This window comes from Jatropha curcas, chromosome 7, assembly GCF_041381405.1.
Source record: "Jatropha curcas cultivar XTBG-Jc1 chromosome 7, XTBG_Jcur_1.0, whole genome shotgun sequence".
NCBI lineage: Eukaryota > Viridiplantae > Streptophyta > Magnoliopsida > Malpighiales > Euphorbiaceae > Jatropha > Jatropha curcas.
The window spans coordinates 29,350,990-29,370,004 of NC_143157.1; the positions used below are offsets into that span (position 1 = coordinate 29,350,990).

The 19,015-nt window shown below is 34.9% G+C and overlaps 5 protein-coding genes across 5 annotated transcripts; 2 read left to right on the top strand and 3 right to left on the bottom strand.

Annotated features, from left to right (window-relative positions):
• Window positions 1–557: 557 nt before the first annotated feature.
• LOC105643663 (MATE efflux family protein) lies at window positions 558–3,223 on the bottom strand. Its single transcript, XM_012228855.4, has 3 exons — window positions 2,733–3,223; window positions 2,446–2,530; window positions 558–2,358 (listed from the first exon to the last, which is right to left on the bottom strand). The coding sequence occupies exons 1-3, from the start codon at window positions 2,765–2,767 to the stop codon at window positions 883–885; spliced, it is 1,596 nt and encodes a 531-aa protein (XP_012084245.2). The 5' UTR covers window positions 2,768–3,223; the 3' UTR covers window positions 558–882.
• Window positions 3,224–7,956: 4,733 nt separating this feature from the next.
• On the top strand, window positions 7,957–12,130 carry BCE2 (2-oxoacid dehydrogenases acyltransferase family protein). The gene is made up of 8 exons (XM_012228581.4): window positions 7,957–8,288; window positions 8,375–8,521; window positions 8,713–8,838; window positions 9,280–9,662; window positions 10,040–10,287; window positions 10,843–10,931; window positions 11,395–11,622; window positions 11,854–12,130. Exons 1-8 carry the CDS (start codon window positions 8,088–8,090, stop codon window positions 11,965–11,967), a joined length of 1,536 nt encoding a protein of 511 aa, XP_012083971.1. The 5' UTR covers window positions 7,957–8,087; the 3' UTR covers window positions 11,968–12,130.
• A 501-nt stretch (window positions 12,131–12,631) lies between these two features.
• LOC105643457 (Fumarylacetoacetate (FAA) hydrolase family) lies at window positions 12,632–15,079 on the top strand. Its single transcript, XM_012228583.4, has 7 exons — window positions 12,632–12,841; window positions 12,915–13,080; window positions 13,219–13,271; window positions 13,735–13,797; window positions 14,164–14,214; window positions 14,307–14,424; window positions 14,720–15,079. The coding sequence occupies exons 1-7, from the start codon at window positions 12,728–12,730 to the stop codon at window positions 14,824–14,826; spliced, it is 672 nt and encodes a 223-aa protein (XP_012083973.1). The 5' UTR covers window positions 12,632–12,727; the 3' UTR covers window positions 14,827–15,079.
• A 114-nt stretch (window positions 15,080–15,193) lies between these two features.
• LOC105643456 (epoxide hydrolase 2) lies at window positions 15,194–16,751 on the bottom strand. Its single transcript, XM_012228582.4, has 3 exons — window positions 16,167–16,751; window positions 15,692–15,933; window positions 15,194–15,535 (listed from the first exon to the last, which is right to left on the bottom strand). The coding sequence occupies exons 1-3, from the start codon at window positions 16,641–16,643 to the stop codon at window positions 15,289–15,291; spliced, it is 966 nt and encodes a 321-aa protein (XP_012083972.3). The 5' UTR covers window positions 16,644–16,751; the 3' UTR covers window positions 15,194–15,288.
• A 143-nt stretch (window positions 16,752–16,894) lies between these two features.
• LOC119369263 (epoxide hydrolase 1) lies at window positions 16,895–18,707 on the bottom strand. The gene is made up of 3 exons (XM_037635435.2): window positions 18,037–18,707; window positions 17,442–17,683; window positions 16,895–17,295 (listed from the first exon to the last, which is right to left on the bottom strand). The coding sequence occupies exons 1-3, from the start codon at window positions 18,664–18,666 to the stop codon at window positions 17,049–17,051; spliced, it is 1,119 nt and encodes a 372-aa protein (XP_037491363.1). The 5' UTR covers window positions 18,667–18,707; the 3' UTR covers window positions 16,895–17,048.
• Between the last annotated feature and the right edge of the window lie 308 nt (window positions 18,708–19,015).

The following is a 19,015-nucleotide window of genomic DNA, read 5'->3' on the forward strand; positions in this document are numbered from 1 at the left end:
TTCCTAAAATGTATTGTTTTCATATTTAGCTAACACCTACCAGTAGTGGAGCAACACATTAGGTAATATAATGAATTGATAGGAAGGAATTAAAAGAATTTAAAATAAATATTCAATGTATTAAAATATGGAAAGGTCATGATTGCGTGGCAGTAAAATACAGAAAGAAGTTCATACTTCTCTTCCTTTTGCCATTTTAACCATTTGCAATTGGCCATTGCATATGGAAAATAAAATCAAAAGTAATAATTAAGCTTTATGTCAAAGTCGTAAATGATGTAATTTATATTTTGGCTTTCCGACCGGAGAGAAATAATGAATTCACACGATTAATTTTATATATTGCTTTCTTCAAAGGATTCTTTGAAGACGTCAAAATATAGATCCTTATACCTACTAAAGCCACCAAGAAGTTCTTTGTATCAGTTAATTTAATGGAAGGTTCTAATAGCTTTAAGCATTAGCAAATCAAATTGTTTTGAGAGTTTTCGTAAGGGGAAAAAAAATCCGCAGGCAAGACATAGAAATTAAAGAGTAGGGAAGAGAACACAACTGGCTCATAATAAAGTAGCATTTGATTTTTTTTTTTTTTTTTTTTTTACAATGGAAGGTTTGAAGTTTGAATAGACGACTTTTTGTACATGGAGATCATAACAACAGAAGGGACAAAAATTAGGAAAGACAAGGCAAAGGGAAACAGCACAACATAATATAAGAGTTGAAATAATGAAGATGAAAAGTGTCTAGTTTGAATTTTTGTCCTGTTAAAGCCGTACTTTTGTGTATTTGATTCTGAGAATTAGAACCTTTTGCTTCCATAAAAAAAATCTCTCTTTCTCTCTCTATCTCTGTGTTTCTATTCGATTGTTCACTTTTGAAAAATCAACAACTAGCAGTGCATGCTCTGCTCTGGTTTGCTTTCAGAAACCCTACCCCTTCTTCTTCACATTTCACTGTTTGGTTTATTGCATGTGCTAATGCGTCACTTTTTCCCACCAAGTCTTTGGCCTTTAACAACTCTCTTTCCCAGTCTGTCTTGTATACAACCGTTAAGATTGATACTACGCAAGTAACTTGAGCCGCTAGAAGTCCATAACATAGCCCCACGAACCCTATTTTCCAGACAAAGCCTAATAGTATGGCCACTGGTGCACCCACCAGGTAAAAGGAATAAAAGTTGATCCCTGCCCCAATTCCTGGCCTAGCACTTCCTCTTAAAATCCCACAACTTGTGGTTTGTGGACAATTTGCTAGCTCACATAATCCAATTACCGGTAGTACCACCATGGTTAGCTTTAGAACTCGTTCATCTTCTGTAAATACTCTTGCCCATGCTTCTCTTCCTAGAGTTGTTAATAGCAAGCCAAATAATGAACTTACTAGTGCTGATCCTACTGCTACTGCGGTTGCCAATCGTGCCTTTTCTGGTCTTCCTGCTCCGAGCTCGTTCCCTACTCTGGTCGACACTGATGCACTTAGTGCTGTAGGCAATGTGTACATAAGTGATGTTGTCTGAATCACTATCGCTGATGTTGCCAAAGCTACGCGAGGCTCAGATAAGTATCCAGCAAGAATTGTCATGAATTCGTACCACCACCATTCTAAACAAACACCTAAACAACTCGGTATAGCCAATCGAAGTAGAATTCCCCATTCTTCACCTATTGAAGGAGTTGAAGACAGCGGGGTTGGTGAGAGTGGAACATATAGAGACTCCCCATCTTTAGGAACACGAGTAAAATACATGTAGCATAAAATAAATAAAAGGGTATTAAAATTGGAGATAAAAGTGGAAATTGCAATTCCTGGTACTCCAAGATGAAGATAAAATGTTAAGAATATAGTAATGGGTAGATGTAGAACAACGGAGATCAAAGTGCACCACATTAATGGCCATGTTGTTCCTTTACTACGTAAATATACGCGTAAAGGATGTAAAAGACTATTGGCAATAAGATCTGGGATGGAGAAACGGCAATATATACTTGCAAGTTTGGTTATATCAGGTTCTTGATGGATGGATAGCATTAGAGGTTCAAGATTAACCCATATTAAGCCAATAGGTAGTGAAGCAAGAAGTAACATGACAATCGTTCTTTGTAGAGTTTGAGATGCTACTGATAAGTTTCTTGAACCAAAAGCTTGGCTACAAATTGGCTCCATCCCCATCGCCAGGCCTGATAAGACTGAGTAGCCTGTGATGTTGGTGAAGCCAATAGCTAAAGCACCACCAGCGAGCTCAAGACTTCCTAGCCTTCCCATGCATACAACTAAAATCATGTTTTTCAGATAACCAACCAAGCTCATAGCAACTATAGGGAAGCCTATGTCCGTCATTTTCTTTAGTTCGTCGATGACCTGAAACAAAGAAACTAGGGAATGAGAAATTATGAATCACTATATAAACCACATGCAAGAAATTAAAAAGATCAATCTTCTCTATACCTCCGGCATGGTCGGGCACTTGCGGGGTTTCTCTGTTGTGAGCATCTTTATCTCTTTTTCGCTATTTCTATTTTGCTTGTTACTTCTGGTTTATTGAGAAAAAGGGAGCAAATTACTTAAGCAAAGAGTGAGGATTGAGGAGATTTATAGGGCAGCTATAGGTTGGGAAACGGTGGGATTTTTAAATTAGTTTTTAAGCGCACATACAAAATGTAAGAAAGTATAAAATTGTAAAGGTGATGTATAATACCAAAAAATAATAATAATAAAAAAAAAAACACATAAACCTTATTTTAACCGTGTCATATACTGAAGCTGTCATCCCATGCCCTACTGTTCAAATCACGCTTTGTCATTTTCCAAATTAAAACCAACATATCCGCTTACTCTTTGGAAATCATCATCCGCAACTCAGTCTCCACGTGAGATAATATGACCCATCCATTTTTAATTAATACCTACTTACCCTAAATTAATCCTATAAATACTTTATAATACAGTGTTAGTGATAACTCTTGTGATTGAGACAACATGAATTCAAAATCTCCGTTCTTTACATTAGCAAGAACATTAATCAAACCAAACCTCACAATTAATTTACCCTTTATAGATATCATGTGCAAAAGGTGGCTCTATATATATTACAAGTGCTACATGAATAGCTACATGTGCATATCTAAGAAAGGTCGTTGGAGGGTAGTGAAAATTTATGAAGATAGATACATATGTATAGAAGCAGGGATTCTTGTATTAGATCCTTGAGGAATCTTGATAATATCGTAGAAATGTTGGTATCATGTCAGCTTTTGCAATGAAAAAGAAAAATTGGAAGATGTCTACATCATAAACAGAGTTGGAATTTATAGATTGTATTGGAAGCAAAAGTCTTAATTTTTATTATTCTCACATGTTTTTAGATGAATCCAAAATAATCACAATCGCCATTAGGACCAAAACCTCTCCACAAATTTAATTGGAGCACACACCTTGTCTATTAAAGCTACTACAGCCAGACTCCTTTCTATATCAGTTTTCCATATTTCTTCTTTTACAAGCTTCATTTTATTCAACGTTACAATAACATCGATCTCATCTTTAATGCCTCAATTATGCTTTCTCTTACACGCTTCTTCGATTCACGTAGGCCTCACCCCCTAACTAACAATTCACACACACACACACACACACACATATATATATATAATGGCTTTACAATTATTAAATAATTAATTGATGTACAATATATATTGAAACAGAAGTTGTTCATCAACATAATTTTCAAATCAAGACATTTAATTATTAAGAGAATCGATTTATTCTTATGTATTTTCCCTTTTGTTCCTTTTTTTTTTTATAGTCTTGTCAAAAATGTACTGCAGTGCATACCCTTTAAGACCGTTTGCTTCTCTGCCCTCAGATTCAAAATTGTTGAATTCTCCAAAAGGTATTTCGAGAAATGTTTTAGCAGGACTTTCTAAAGGGTCATCATGTATAAAGTATTCTATATTTATAGGGCAACATTCATTCTCTTTGATAGAAAAATTATTCCCCTGGTTTAAACTCATGATTTTCAATTTCATATTATAAGTGTACTAATTTTTACCGTTACACCGAAAACTATTTTCTTATCAAAACTTTTTCCAGTTATATATATATATATATATATATATATATATGTATTTTGATAAAATTAAAATTAATGATGGGAAATTAAGAAAATTATGTTTAATGTCAGACTTAGATGGAACCATGCATGTGCATCTAGTTACACCAAATGACCAAAGGAATCAATCTTATCGACAATAATTACACCCACTTCCCATTCGATAAATCTTGTCTACAAATTGCACTTTCAATCACATTTAAAAAAAAAAAAAGAAAAAAAAAAAATCCCCAATCTTATCCAAGATGTGATTTTATGCCTTCCTATTCAACAAATATCACCAGTGTGGTTGTTAGGGGGAAACGATACCGTATCCAACCATCACATCTCCAAATTTTTTTTGTTGTCATTGAAATGCTTAAGCTTTGGGGCCAAAGACTCAGACTGATCCTCGATCTTTGTATCCAACAACTCAAACAACAAAACCACCCTTCTCCTTCTCACCCTCACTTCTCCCACAATTGCTGACAACGAAATATTATTTATATATATAATAATACACATTTATACATATTAGAAGCCCTGAGGCATGACAATATCTCAAATAACCAATCACAAAACAGATCTTATTATCTAAGTCTAAGTCTAAAGCAAAGCAATTTCACCCAATCCACCAAATTGCAATTGCAATGCATGCACTCTAGTCGACATTGTTATGCCTTTCTTTCGCATGCCCCACTTACATATGTGCGTTTTGGTTGCTGGGTTAGTGTCTTCTCTTTTAGCAATTTATATATAGTGTATATATAGATTATAAAGAAAAAGTTAAATGTTTATATCTTTGTATGAATATAGTAGTATTAAATTAGTCAAACCCAAGAAAAAGCTCAATAAAAAAGAGAGATTTAGTGGATCTTAGAGGGTAATTAAAATCCATTTTTGAGGGTCCATGAGTTTGACATTTCTTACTAGATATAGCACTCAAACCCTTTTTTGGTTCTACTTAGTCAACATTTTTTGTTACATTTTAAAACCTAACTATGATGGTATCTCCCTAAAATCAGAAAATCATAGTGGAGACAAGATTTGTCCACATTATTTGGTCTCTTCACCTCATATTTTAGCTTGCTAGTGCCAAATACTAGAGGTAGATCTTTAATAAGTCAAAAGCCAAATAACATTGTGCCAAAAAATCTTTATTAGATCAATTTCTACTATCTATATATCTATTGGACATTTGGAAATTTATTATGTTGGTAGAGCTTTGTTGCGTTCCTTTGCTTGAGCACTAGATGCCCATTGTTTCATATGAAAACAAATTCAATAAAAGAATGTTTCTTGGAGCTATGTCATAAGGAATCTTGTTGCAATCTTCACGACACCTTTTATGTATATAAATATAAATATATACATAGTCAAACTCGATTATTGCTTTTTTCCCTTAATTCTAAACACAAAATTATTAGAGACGTTAATTTCTTGCTAGCTGGAATCCACATTTAACTTTGTTACTGTTGTTGCTTTTTTTTTTTTTTTTTTTTTGACATAAGCTATATAATTTTCCATACAGAACGATTTTTATTTATTTTCTTTAGAATTTTAATAAATTATTTAATTAGTCTTTCATAAAAAGAAATACGTTTTAAAGGGTTGAATTGACATTCAATTCTTTTGTCTTTCAATTGGCATTTAATAAGATTCAAGCAACTAGATTTGAACATTCAAGTTAGTCATGGATAGGATAGATATTTTTATTTGAATCATAATTAATTGTTCTAACAACAACAACAGAATATGTATGATTAACAACACCAACCAAATTCTTAATTATTTTGTCTATATAATTTAACTTTTTTTTGAAAGAAAAATCATGTTTGGTCTTTTCAGTACCAAATTAGACAACAACATTTGACAGTTCCTATTTAAATTTCCCTTATTTATTTATTTATTTTCCATTTAACCAAAGCTAAAAAGTGATCAAACACACAATATCTATAGCTATTAACACAACATATATATTTAACATAATCCATAAGGAAATAATCGTACAATGACATTTACATTTCACCTAACATTTTCAAAATTGAACAATTTTGTTTTCATAATATTGGATAGAGTAAAAAAAAAAAAAAATCTATTAATGTGACTAAATTAAGAAGTCATATATTTGATGTATGGTAATTAACAAGTGGGATGATATATATACATATAGCTGAACATTTAATGAAAATTTAGAGATGCTAAAAGTTTATGAATAGCTTAATTGGTGAAAATTGAAGAAAAACAAAAATAATATCATGTGATTATCATATGGAGTATTGGGTTGCAGGGCACATCAACATGTGAACCTTAAAAATATCAACTCTTCTGTATATTAATAGTCTATCAAAACCAAACTTCTCCCACTCCTATGGGATTCAACCAAAATGCTAAAGCAAACAACATGTATGTGTCTATATATGTATATATGTATATATATATATATATATATATATATATATATATAGACACATACATGCTAATTAAAGGTGACCTAACTTGGTTAACTCTTATGGAGCACACTAAGTGATGGGAAATCTCATGTCATCAACATCATCATCTATGCATTATATATATACATAAATACTTGTTTGTACCTCTAGTAGATGAGGAAATTAGGTTAACATGAGATAAAGGTATTTATATTATACGTAATGGGACTAAAAAAAAATTGCATGTTCTAAAGTTATATATGGCCATATTGCATTTGGCCACAAAAGTTATAACTATATGCTCAACTCAAGTGGCTCTCTACTCTCTAGTGCTTATGTTAGGTCGGTTCAATTTATTGTCTTAAATCTAAATATGATATAGGTGGGGTGAGAGGGTGAAAATTAAAATATCAAGATTCTATGACTTCAATTGTGACATCCCAGGTTTGGGGCACCTACACCTTAGGCAAATCCCACATCGGCTAAGCACAAGGTGAAAATAATGTACAAAAAGTGTGGCAGGCCTTAGGATGTCATGATGTGTTTTGGGCTATCAGTGCTATTACATAAATGTTTAAATTAAACAAGAAAAAAGAAAAGGACCTTTATGTATACTATTAACATTTGGAGGCATCATGTGTAGAAAGCTATGGAAAGGGTAAAATGGCAGAAAGTTTCTTTGTCATTCTATTTAAAAATAATAATCAATTTTTATTTGAAAACTAATCTTTTCTTCCGGTCATCTTCAAATAAAAGATTTAAGTTGTATTTTTTCCTATTAATGAGAATATTATAATATTATACTCTTTCTTGAAGAATTCAAATATTACAATTATAATTATTATTAAAAATTGGGTGTAATATATATATATAACTAATACAAGATATGTGGCTGATTTTAGAGGCGTTCGGACTATTTCGTTGAAGGACAGTAATGATGGACCGACAACACCAAGGTCCAACATATAAAGAATGGGCTATTTTTTTGTAATTGTATACTTTTTCCTGGACTGAACTCTGTAAAACAAAGTCCAAGTCTTGATGAAAGCCCTTTAGATCGAGCTAAATGGGCTGGACCCATAATTAGATGGCCCTGTTGGGCCCTAGTTCTAAAATCACGTATTTTTGGATTATTTTTTGAGGAGCGGTCAACTTGCTCGTGTTTGACCAACTCACCTACACCTACACGTAATGTTTCTCGCTCCATGCTTAGCTGGAAAGTATTTATTAAGCAGTAATTAGCAACTGATCTTTTGGATATATTCGCTAATTTCTTTTAAAGAAATTCCTAATCTTATTCTTGCCAATTCGTCGGTCGTTAAAAACTACTGACAAATGCACTGTTCCGTCTTAAGTTGTTAAGTTCTAACACAACCGAAGACTGCTAATTAACGGATATCTATCCATATTGGTTAGTAGGAGCTGATGTGGCAATGGCACGCAATTTTAAGAAAATGATTAGCGTCACGTTTCTTAATCTTTATCTGTCTCGCTAATCAAAAATTTTAAAAGCGGATTAGTCTCTCTCACTTCTCAAGTTCTCGGTGCGGTGTCGCAGCAGCTCGATAATGATCGGAAGGAGGATTTGGCAGAAACGGATTTGGACCTCCGCCCCGCGGTCTCTATTCCCATATACTTCTCAAGCTTTGTCATCGCCGTTGCCGGCGGCAGTCACCGAGCATAGACAACCACCTCCAGGATTGTCTTCACTGCTGGCTTTCTGTAGTTACGCTTCGTCATCGTCTCGTTTAGTTAATAACTTGATCGACGTGAGTATCTGTTTCTTCTTTGGCACAATCAAGTTCAATTAGCCTAATCAAATTATAAGAGTTCCAATTTTCCCTCGATTTTGTAGTTCGGCGTTGAATATAGGGTGAATAGACATTGCTTTTCGAGTCATGCGTTGGCGGATCATCCAGTGGGTGGAATAGTTGATGTACCTTTAGCGCAAACTGGTGAAGGGATTGCTGAATGTGAACTTCTCAAATGGTATGTGCAAGAGGTGAGTGACAAACTCAAATATAATTTTCATGCAATCGGATCAATGAAATTTCAGTATGTTTCAAATTGTTAATTTAATTGGGAGTGCATATTTATATTATCTGTCTTACTGTTGTATGCCTACACTCAACGCTTGTGACCATAAATGACTTCGATTAACAGTAGTGAATGTGGATTCTGTTCTTCGGGCAGGGGGATGAAGTTGAGGAATTTCAACCAGTATGTGAAGTTCAGAGTGACAAAGCAACCATTGAAATAACAAGTCGTTACAAGGGGAAAATTGCTCAAATTTTTTATGTTCCCGGTGACATTGTAAAGGTAAAATCTGTTTTGAAACTTATGCAGATTAGGATTCATTATTATTTCATGCGTGGTGTTGGCTGCTTGAGTGGGAGTGAGAAACAATGTTTGGTAATACAGATGATATTGGCAATCTTTCAACAATTGGGAGATGTGGACTAGGAAATTTGTTTGAGTTTAATCTAAAACCAGGCCAGAAAATTCAGTTGCTAGGAAATGTACTTTAGCTAAATTTTGGTAGCAAAGTCTGAGCAAGGGCAGTAGGTTAGTTGGACAATTTATATTCATATTGTATAGCAAGTTACAATGGAAGACGAAAAAAAGAATCGAATCAGTGCCAGTCATGAAATAGTTGTGAAAGTGAACAACTATTACTATACTTTTTATGTATATATGCATTGTTACTTTGAATTCTTGAGGATATATATCTTGTTTGATTAAACCGCAGTAATGTTGTAGGTTGGAGAAACTCTTCTTAAAATGGTAGTTGAGGATTCTCAGGCTACTTCTCTGATGCATGGTGACATAGAGGAGACGAAGTCACTTGGTTCCAAGCTGGATAAAAGTCAAATTGGTGGAGTCTTGTCCACACCAGCTGTGCGACACCTTGCAAAGCAACACGGTATAAATTTAAATGATGTTCCTGGAAGTGGTAAAGATGGAAGGATACTAAAAGAAGATGTACTTAAGTATGGTATTCAGAAGGGAATTATCAAAGATTCATCTGGAACTATGAGTTCTGATTCTGATTCTGGAAACAACTCTCAGGGGGAAAAAGGTAGTTTCTCATATGCATCAGCTGGATTAGGACAGCCTCATGATGATAAGACAGTTCCCTTGAGGTAATATTATATAGAAACATGAATCTGCAACAGCACACACTTATATATTTTTGAACATGGGCCAGGTTTTTAACAAACCTGAAATATATTTTACATCAGTTAGCATCTGCCTCATAGCCATACAAAGATTATATTGGAAGAGGGATAAAAATGGAAATGGTTTGTATGCTCTAGAGCTATCACAGTTTTCATAATGGATCCAAAACCAAAAAAAAAAAAAAAAAAAAAAAAAAAAAAAAAAAAAAAAAATCCGAATCCAACTACTCACCAGATTTTCTTTTAACTTTTTTTTATGGAACAATAATTTTATTAGTTTCATTGTTTTGCATTCCAGTGAAATATGCTTTTTAGCAGAATTATTAAAACAACTCTTTCAGGGGTTTCCAACGGACAATGGTGAAGACAATGTCCATGGCTGCAAAAGTTCCTCATTTTCATTATGTAGAAGAGGTTAATTGCAATGCATTAGTGGAGCTTAAAGCATCTTTCCAGAATAACAATACTGATCCGGGCATCAAGCACACTTTCCTTCCATTGTTGATAAAGTCTCTTTCAATTGCCCTCAGCAAGTATCCCTGGATGAATAGTTGCTTCAATGATGAATCATTAGAGGTTATTCTAAAAGGTTTGTGTTTATTCTGCCAAGCAGTATGTGCTAGTTATGTTACTAATGAGGACATTTTTAATAAGTGATTAAGGTTTGGAATAAGCTTGCCATGTCTAGGCATGACACTTCTTGTTTCTGAAAACTCTTATTTTTGAGTAACTAAAGATTGGAATGTGCGGATCCTGTGCAAAATCTGCAAAGGTCTAACGTATCTGGACATAAGTCACTGTCAACAAAATGTTAATTTGTCAGTTAAATAGATTGAAGCATTTCATACTGCATAGATCAGCAACAATCCACCAATCTGCCTACTTATAAAAACCACCGAAAATTATTACTACATTTCCATTAATACATAAGCCTATCAGTAGTTTCTTGCTAGTGGGCAGATGTACATTTTTGTATATGTTTGTTTATGCATGTGTTCATATTTTAATAAATGGAAGCTTTGATAATTCTGATGACAAATGTTCATAGCAATTTGGAATTTATAAGTTAGTGTCTCCTTTGTCATGTTAAATGTTATATATATATTTTTTTTTCCTAACAAGAATTCATTATCGATCATTTTAGGGTCCCATAATATTGGAATTGCAATGGCTACTCCACATGGCCTGGTTGTACCCAGCATAAAGAATGTTCAGTCTCTGTCCATCTTGGAGGTTAGTTTCACAACTTTTCATATGATATCATATGAAAAGTTGTCCGTCATTCCTTTATGAGTTAATTGAAATATGTGTTTAATTAATAGTCTAGAATTTTTCTTTAAGGAAAAACATAAACTGAGATATCACAAATATGCTCTTTTCACACACAATTATTCTTTAGGTCAATGCATATGAAATGCTCGATTTTATTATCAGCATCAATCAGGATGTTGCAAAATGAAGAATGTTCATTCAGTTTGAAAACTAAAATCTTTGGAAATTGCAACTCACCTTTATGCTAGCAATTTAGATGGATTATGAGTATGGACAAGGATGAATAGTGCCTAAACTCTCTCTCTCTCTCTCTCTCTATATATATATATATATATAAGAGAGTTTAGCTTACTGGTGTATACTTTTAGATGGTAGCTACAAATACTATACTCACATTCTAGAAAGGATGCATTTATATATTTAGATAACAAAGGAGCTGGCACGGTTACAACAATTGGCATTGGAGAACAAGCTTAACCCTGAGGACATAACTGGGGGAACAATTACTCTAAGCAATATTGGTGCCATTGGTGGGAAGTTTGGTGCTCCTATCATCAATTTGCCTGAGGTTGCCATCATTGCAATTGGTAGAATTCAGAAGGTTCCGCAGTTCGCTGATGATGGAAATGTCTATCCTGCATCAATCATGACTGTAAGAAACATTTCATTCGTTCTTTTTTCATTTATTACATTTTGCATTTGCTTGTGATTATAAGAGCAAACACCTTTGTCAAAAAATCCTGATATATATATATATATATATATATATAGGAATGCTGATTGTTGGGTGGTGTAGGAATTACAAATTCGTGCTAAATTGTTTATTAGTTGATAGACATAGCAGGTTTTCAGTTTTATCACTTGGATATTTCTTTTTTTTCAGGTAAACATTGGTGCAGATCATAGAGTTCTAGATGGGGCAACAGTTGCAAGATTTTGCAATGAGTGGAAACAGTTGATTGAAAAACCAGAATTGATAATGTTGTGTTTGAGATGAGTGAGCTTGTACGATTCTTTAAAGAGAAACAAATAGAAACATTGTACTCTGAAACTTACCGTTCAGTGCCAATAATATTGAAAAAATAATGAACGGTAAAAGAAACTGTTCAAATGTCTGAACCTGTAATGCTTCTGCTTTATGGAATTGCTTCATTTTAACATAGTCACGAGCCAAGAATTCAGATGGGCTAGACATGTACCTTCCTTTAAGAATAATTAATTATTACCTTGCTTAAAAATCGCAGCATAGTAAAAATATAGCTTGTATCATAATATTTCTAGCCAAAAAAAAATAAAATGATTACGGTAACAATAAAATAGTTATAAAATTTTAGTTTGTATTTCAATCTTATTAATGAATTGCTGAATTTCTAAAAACAAATTTACTTTATATTTCAATTTTGTTTCAAATGGAAATTAATGTTTGTAAATTGTAAATTTCCTTCCTCTGATGGGATTATGGATTACAATAACAGTTAACACACATATCATAAAATAAAAAATAAAAAATCATGTTATGGATTGTCTATCTGTTTGAAAAGTAATATGGAAATTAATGTCTGTAAATTGTCAATTTCCTTCCTTCAACGGATTATTATGGATTACAATGAAATTTGACACGCATATTTATAACGTTTTTTCTGATTCAAATAATAACTTTTAACTTTGTCTTTAATCATAGTACAGAGTCTTCGTGCACTAGTCAAAGAGACTCCAGCATTTGGGTTTTAACCTCAAAGAACCAGGAAGGAAGAGAGATGGCTACGGCGTCTTTAGGCGTTCAAAAGCTACTGCAAGTTGGGACAAAAATAATCGCCGTTGGCCGTAACTACGCCGCTCATGCCAAGGAACTCGGCAACGCCGTTCCTAAGGTTATATTTGTATATATAAATTTGATTCAGATTTTCGTTTTTAGATTTCGTATTGAAATTTCGGTATCAGTAGGAGCCAGTGTTGTTTCTCAAACCCACATCGTCATACTTGGAGAATGGAGGCACAATCGAGATTCCCCATCCATTGGAGTCGCTGGATCATGAAGTGGAGCTAGCTGTTGTGATCGGCCAGAAAGGTCGCGATGTGCCCCAGACAATCGCTATGGATTATGTTGGAGGTACATTCTTTTTCGATTGTATACTTAAACGTTGTTGATTTGATTCATGGAAAGAGGAAGCAATTCAACAACTTGTTTTTTCCAAATAAGAAAAGTATTAGTTTGAAGATGAATTAACGGACTATTTTTGAATTTTAGGCTATGCTCTTGGCTTGGATATGACTGCAAGAGAAATCCAATCTTCTGCTAAGGTAAAATTTCTGCACCCAGTTCAGGTTTTGTGAGGTAATAAGCCAATTCCGTTGAACCTCTTGTTTAAAGTTTTGGAATTATTGCAAGAAGCAAAATTTATGCCATTTGTGGGGAGAGTAAACCGATAAAATGATTACCATTTATTTGATAGTTTATGGATGCACCAAATTCATATGTGAACTTTTATGGTGGATCGTCAGTGTATACGTGGAGCAGTGACCCTCATGAGGATAAACATGTGTGAAAATCAGCAGTGTCCAATCGTTAAATCTTGAATCTTTTGGCTTGTTGGTTGTGCTGTTTTTCACTAAATAAAATTTATTTTCTTACTGAAAACAACTACCCACACTGCTTAGGGTTTCTTTTCTATTTTTTTTGTTATTGTGTGTAACTAGTTCAGAATTTTGTATGTGGTGACTGGCCTTTTACTTACTAATGTCTCTTCCATTCTACTATTGTCAGTCTGCAGGGCTTCCATGGACTGTGGCCAAAGGGCAGGACACGTTCACACCTATTAGTTCTGTCGTAAGAAATCAATTGGAATTCCTTTTGTCACTTTTTAACTGCTTCTTTCTTTGCTTAAATCATGTTAATAATAAACTTTTGAAGCGTAATAATGAGTGAAGATAAACGTGCAATGTGGGATTGGGAGGGTATGGGATAAGATAGTGAGGGATTGTGCAACACTTTCTCTATGCACTTACAGAAAGTTCCCTAACCATCAAATCCAACCTTGATTATGGTCTCTTCTTTAATATCTAATCCGTAAACCTTTGACTAACAGGACCTTAAAATCTTGGTTCTTTTTAGTTTATTCTCTAGCAGTATGTATTTTTTGTTCAGTGTTGTTGATCATGCTTTAACTTTTGATTCTGAAAATACTTACTGCAGCTTCCCAAGTCAGCTGTGCCTGATCCCGATAACTTGGAACTGTGGTTAAAGGTGTGAAAAAGATTATTTTCTGTACTCAACACTTCCTTTTTCAAATGTTATTCTCATACTGATTGGGATCGAATGGATCTTTCATGCCATAGGTAGATGGGGATGTACGACAGAAGGGTTCCACTAAGGATATGATTTTTAAGATTCCCTATCTCATTAGTCACATAAGTTCAATCATGACACTTTTTGAAGGAGATGTTATATTAACAGGTACCAAATTGGACTCCTCCTGAATTCCATCTAAAGATTTTGATATTTTACTGACAAAATATGGACATGTAGCTTTCCTCTAATAAAGTTGGTATATCAGTTGATACTGATAAGAGCAACAGCAACGCCTTGTTAGTTGCTACTGCAATTTACATTTGTTTATTCTACCAAAATCATAACCATAGTTGTTACTGTAATATCATGTTTTTTTATCTATTTAGATAGGTTTTCTTCTCGGACATAGTTACGGCAATATTTTGAGTAATTTTATTATTGTTTGAATCATTTTGAGCAGGCACTCCACCAGGCGTTGGCCCTGTAAAAATAGGTCAAAAGATAACTGCAGGCATAACAGATCTTGTCGATGTTCAGTTTAATGTTGAAAAACGAATAAGACCATGAAGTTATTGAAGCAAGTCCACATCCTATCATACCATGATCATCACCTATTGTAAGGGGAAATTTTCTTTCAGATTCTGGCTCCGAATGGTGGCCGAGGCAGATCCAGTAAAGGACTCACTTTGTCAAAGTTGCTCGACCAGTGATTTGTAAGCATCGAATTTTGTAATTTGTTGTTGAATTGGATCATGGCATGATCAACCTTTCCATGGAGCTAATAATAAAGTTGTGAATAAAATTGTGGACTTAACAGATAGGGAAGTGCTATTATGCATTGTCTTGGGGGGAAAAAAGGCTATTTATTTATTACCATTCTCTATGATGTGTTTGCCCAAGTTATTGCTTGCCAGAAGTTTGCTCGAGTCATTGCTTATCAGAAGTTAAAACCAGTGTTTTAATATTACAAGATTTGTGTTTATTTAGCATCGCATACTTATATTGAACAACACGAGCAGGAATAACAAATCAGAATTTCTGAAAGAAATCATAAATGTGTTTATTTATCTCTTCAGGCTTCTCTTGATTGAGGAAGTGAGCAACTCCTTCCATTATAACCACTTCCTCCAGAAATGGAACAGCTTTCTTGAATCCACCCTTCTCTATATAATCCTTGGCTCCGAAAGAGTTATAGGTGAGGTCTTGATCTCCGACTATAAACTTAGCAGGCACTTTCACTTGAGCCCCATTCCATGGCGCTGTGAGTTCCCAGTTTCTGCAGTACGAAAGCAAGAAAAATAAAATGGCAAAAATGATATGATAATCAAGAATAAAGACACATTTAAGTTCAATTTCAACAATCTTAAAATGGCAAAAAGCAACAAGCTTTTTATTACTGTCCAACAAATAAAAATTTAGATGGGAAACATACCGGTCTAAAATCCGGTAATAGTTCAGTCCTCCGGTGAAGCCTTTCTTTTCAAATTTGTTGGTGTAGTACTGCACATCTTCCTCAGAGAACCAAGAAGGTAACACAAGTGGAGTTTCCGGAAGGCGGCTAAAAGCTTTGCCTTTAGGCAAGAAAATGGGACCTGGATGACGATATGTGAAAAATTCCTTCAAAATTCTCTCTGTACCAAGCTCTGCAAATTCAGCTTCTATTTCTCCAGGCTCCTGAAAAAACAACCACCAAGCAATTAAGAAAAATTTAATTGGAAACCCAAAAGCAAAACGTATCAAAGACATTCGTTTCAAATTTACCTAATTCCTACCCACCTAAACCCCTAATCTACGTATTGAAAGAATCACTTGAAACAGTAGATAAAATATTAAAACAATAATTAATCCATGCAAAAAGTATCTTAATTAAGTACTAAAACGCGGTAATCAACAATTCAAGAACACACCTGAAATCTGCACATGTAGTAATCATCTCCATACACAGCTCTCATCACCTCAATACGTTTCCCATTAGGGTTTCGAAGAGCAAACACCACACTGAGGTTGACCAAAGCTTTCACTCTGTCTGGTCTAAACAGACACAAGTGCCAAGCTATGTATGCGCCCCAGTCATGGCCAACAACAAAAACCTTCTCTTGCTGTGGTGCTACGGCGTCGAGAAGCCCGATTAGATCGCCGACGATGTGGAAACAAGTGTAGCTCTGTAAATCATCCGGCGCATCGGTGTCGCCGTAGCCTCTCATGTCCGGTGCCACAGCTCGGTAACCGAGAGAAGCCAGAGCCACGATCTGGTGCCGCCAGGAGTACCATAGTTCAGGGAATCCATGGATGAAGAGAATTACGGGACCGTTCACTGGACCCGCCTCTGCCACGTGTATGTTAATGCCATTGACTTGAACAAATCTGTGCTCTATAGCATCCATTTTTTCTACAGAAGTTTGATTGGCTTTGGCTTTGGCTTTGGCTTCTTAATGTGCAAAGAAGAGGATTCTAAGTATTTGTTTCCCGGAGAAAATCCAGCCTCATGTTATAGAGAAAATCCAGCCTCATGTTATATTTAATATTTAAAATTAATTTGTTATCCTTTTAGTCAAAAGTAATAAAATACTAATTTTCCTGTGTACAGTACTGAAGTTAAACATTTCAACATCTTGAATCTTGAGTCGGAATAGAATTTCTGATATGAAAAAGAGTTTCTTTTTGTTTTTGTTTTTTCTCTTGTTTTTTATTCATTATGAGGCCCCAATGGGTTGGAAACTTGGAATAACATTTTTGCCAATACATTAACATGCAAGCTCTCACACAGAAAGACAACAGGAAATAGCAAATCAGAATTTCTGAAAGAAATCATAGATGTGTTTATTTATCTCTTCAGGCTTCTCTTCATTGAGAAAGTGACCAACACCTTCCATTATAACCACTTCCTCCAAAAATGGAACAGCTTTCTTGAATCCACCCTTCTCTATAAAGTCCTTGGTTCCGAAAGTGTTATAGGTGAGGTCTTGATCGCCCACTATAAACTTAACAGGTACTTTCACTTCAGCCCCAGTCCATGGTGCTGTGAGTTCCCAGTTTCTGCAACATAAAAATTGCAAAAATGAAATTAAAGAATAAAGAAACACTTACATTCAATTTCAACAATCTAAAAATGGCAAAAAAGCTACAAGCTTTTTTTTTTTTTTATTACTGGCTAGTGAGTAAAATTTAGAGGGGAAACACACCGGTCTACAATCCGGTAATAGTTCAATCCTCCGGTGAAGCCTTTCTTTTCAAATTTGTTGATGTAGTACTGCACATCTTCCTCAGAAAACCAAGAGGGTAACACAAGTGGAGTTTCCGATGGGCGGCTAAAAGCTTTGCCTTTAGGCAATAAAAGGGGACCTGGATTACGATATGTCAAAAATTCCTTCATAATCTTTTCTGTACCAAGCTCTGCAAATTCAGCTTCTATATCTCCAGGCTCCTAACAAAAACAACCGCCAAGCAATTAATAAAACTTAATCCGTAATAATTACCATAATCTTTGTGATAAACCCAGTTTGCGCCTCCCAGGATGACAATATCCAACAAGTAAAAAACCATTTTTGTGGCAATAGAAGAAAATTGGACTAAAGCGACATGGGATATTAAATAGGGGCCCAAGATTACGGAAGAACACCTAGTCCCTACCCACCTAAATCCCTAATCTACAGGTCCTACAAAAGAACCGCTTGAAACAGTATATAAAAAATTAAAAATATTAAAGCAATAGTTAATCCATGCAAAAAGTATCTTATTAAGAACTAAAATGTGGTTATCCATAATTCAAGAGGAGACCTGAATTCTGCAAACGTAGTAGTCATCTCCATACACAGCTCTCATCCCCTCAGTAGGTTTCCTCTTAGGGTTTCGAGGAGCAAACGCCACACTCAGGTTTACCAAAGCTTTCACTCTGTCTGGTCTAAACAGACACAAGTACCACGCTATGTATGCACCCCAGTCATGGCCGACAACAAAAACCTTCTCCTGCTGTGGTGCCACGGCGTCGAGGAGCCCGATTAGATCCCCCACGATGTGGAGGCAAGTGTAGCTCTGCGGATCAGCCGGCGCATCGGTGTCGCCATAACCTCTCATGTCCGGTGCAATTGCTCGGTAACCAAGAGAAGCCAGAGCGACGATCTGGTACCGCCAGGAATACCATAGCTCAGGGAATCCATGGATGAAGAGAATTACCGGGCCGTTAACTGGACCTGCCTCTGCCACATGTATGTTGATGCCATTGACGTGAACAAATCTGTGCTCGACAGCGTCCATTATTTCTACAGAAGTTTGGTTATTTAGGTTTTGGTTTTGGGTTTCGCTTCTTAATGTGCAAAAACGAGGATCGTATATATTTGTTTCCCGAGAAAGTCCAGCGTTAGAACAAAAAATGACGATAATTGTTAACATTGTAATCGTAACAGTCATCGTGGCGATAATTATTGTTGAATGATGACTTGTTGACTGCAAACGGACAAATGACTTACTACTTACTACTTTATAAAGCAAAGTCCAGGCAGAATATGCCACCTAAGCAGAGGCAGACGAATATAAGAAAAGAATAAGAGTTTGACTGTTGTCTTCGTGAGATGAGTTATTCGGGATGATAAAATTAAAGTTATATTTAAACTCTAAACATTTATTAAATATTTATTTTTAATAATTTTATGTCAATAATAATAAAATTATAATTTTCTTTCTCCTTTTGAAGCTTAATTCTTTACTTTTGTTTTTTTTTTTCTTTCAACTGTAAAAATAACTCCAATTTTACTCAAAA

What these genes read in the sequence shown, in the direction of transcription:
- LOC105643457 (XM_012228583.4), top strand. Translation starts at nt 12,728, where the DNA reads ATGGCTACGGCGTCTTTAGGCGTTCAAAAGCTACTGCAAGTTGGGACA. An exon ending in AAATCCAATCTTCTGCTAAG is followed by an intron (nt 13,272 to 13,734) that starts GTAAAATTTCTG and finishes TACTATTGTCAG; the next exon opens with TCTGCAGGGCTTCCATGGAC. An exon ending in TCACACCTATTAGTTCTGTC is followed by an intron (nt 13,798 to 14,163) that starts GTAAGAAATCAA and finishes TACTTACTGCAG; the next exon opens with CTTCCCAAGTCAGCTGTGCC.
- BCE2 (XM_012228581.4), top strand. Translation starts at nt 8,088, where the DNA reads ATGATCGGAAGGAGGATTTGGCAGAAACGGATTTGGACCTCCGCCCCG. An exon ending in TTCCCGGTGACATTGTAAAG is followed by an intron (nt 8,839 to 9,279) that starts GTAAAATCTGTT and finishes GTAATGTTGTAG; the next exon opens with GTTGGAGAAACTCTTCTTAA. An exon ending in ATTAGAGGTTATTCTAAAAG is followed by an intron (nt 10,288 to 10,842) that starts GTTTGTGTTTAT and finishes CGATCATTTTAG; the next exon opens with GGTCCCATAATATTGGAATT.
- LOC105643663 (XM_012228855.4), bottom strand. Translation starts at nt 2,767, where the DNA reads ATGACAGCTTCAGTATATGACACGGTTAAAATAAG. An exon ending in TATGACACGGTTAAAATAAG is followed by an intron (nt 2,531 to 2,732) that starts GTTTATGTGTTT and finishes TCAATAAACCAG; the next exon opens with AAGTAACAAGCAAAATAGAA. An exon ending in AGTGCCCGACCATGCCGGAG is followed by an intron (nt 2,359 to 2,445) that starts GTATAGAGAAGA and finishes TCTTTGTTTCAG; the next exon opens with GTCATCGACGAACTAAAGAA.
- LOC119369263 (XM_037635435.2), bottom strand. Translation starts at nt 18,666, where the DNA reads ATGACTGTTACGATTACAATGTTAACAATTATCGTCATTTTTTGTTCT. An exon ending in ACTACGTTTGCAGAATTCAG is followed by an intron (nt 17,684 to 18,036) that starts GTCTCCTCTTGA and finishes TGTTTTTGTTAG; the next exon opens with GAGCCTGGAGATATAGAAGC. An exon ending in TATTACCGGATTGTAGACCG is followed by an intron (nt 17,296 to 17,441) that starts GTGTGTTTCCCC and finishes TTTATGTTGCAG; the next exon opens with AAACTGGGAACTCACAGCAC.
- LOC105643456 (XM_012228582.4), bottom strand. Translation starts at nt 16,643, where the DNA reads ATGGATGCTATAGAGCACAGATTTGTTCAAGTCAATGGCATTAACATA. An exon ending in ACTACATGTGCAGATTTCAG is followed by an intron (nt 15,934 to 16,166) that starts GTGTGTTCTTGA and finishes TTGTTTTTTCAG; the next exon opens with GAGCCTGGAGAAATAGAAGC. An exon ending in TATTACCGGATTTTAGACCG is followed by an intron (nt 15,536 to 15,691) that starts GTATGTTTCCCA and finishes TTCGTACTGCAG; the next exon opens with AAACTGGGAACTCACAGCGC.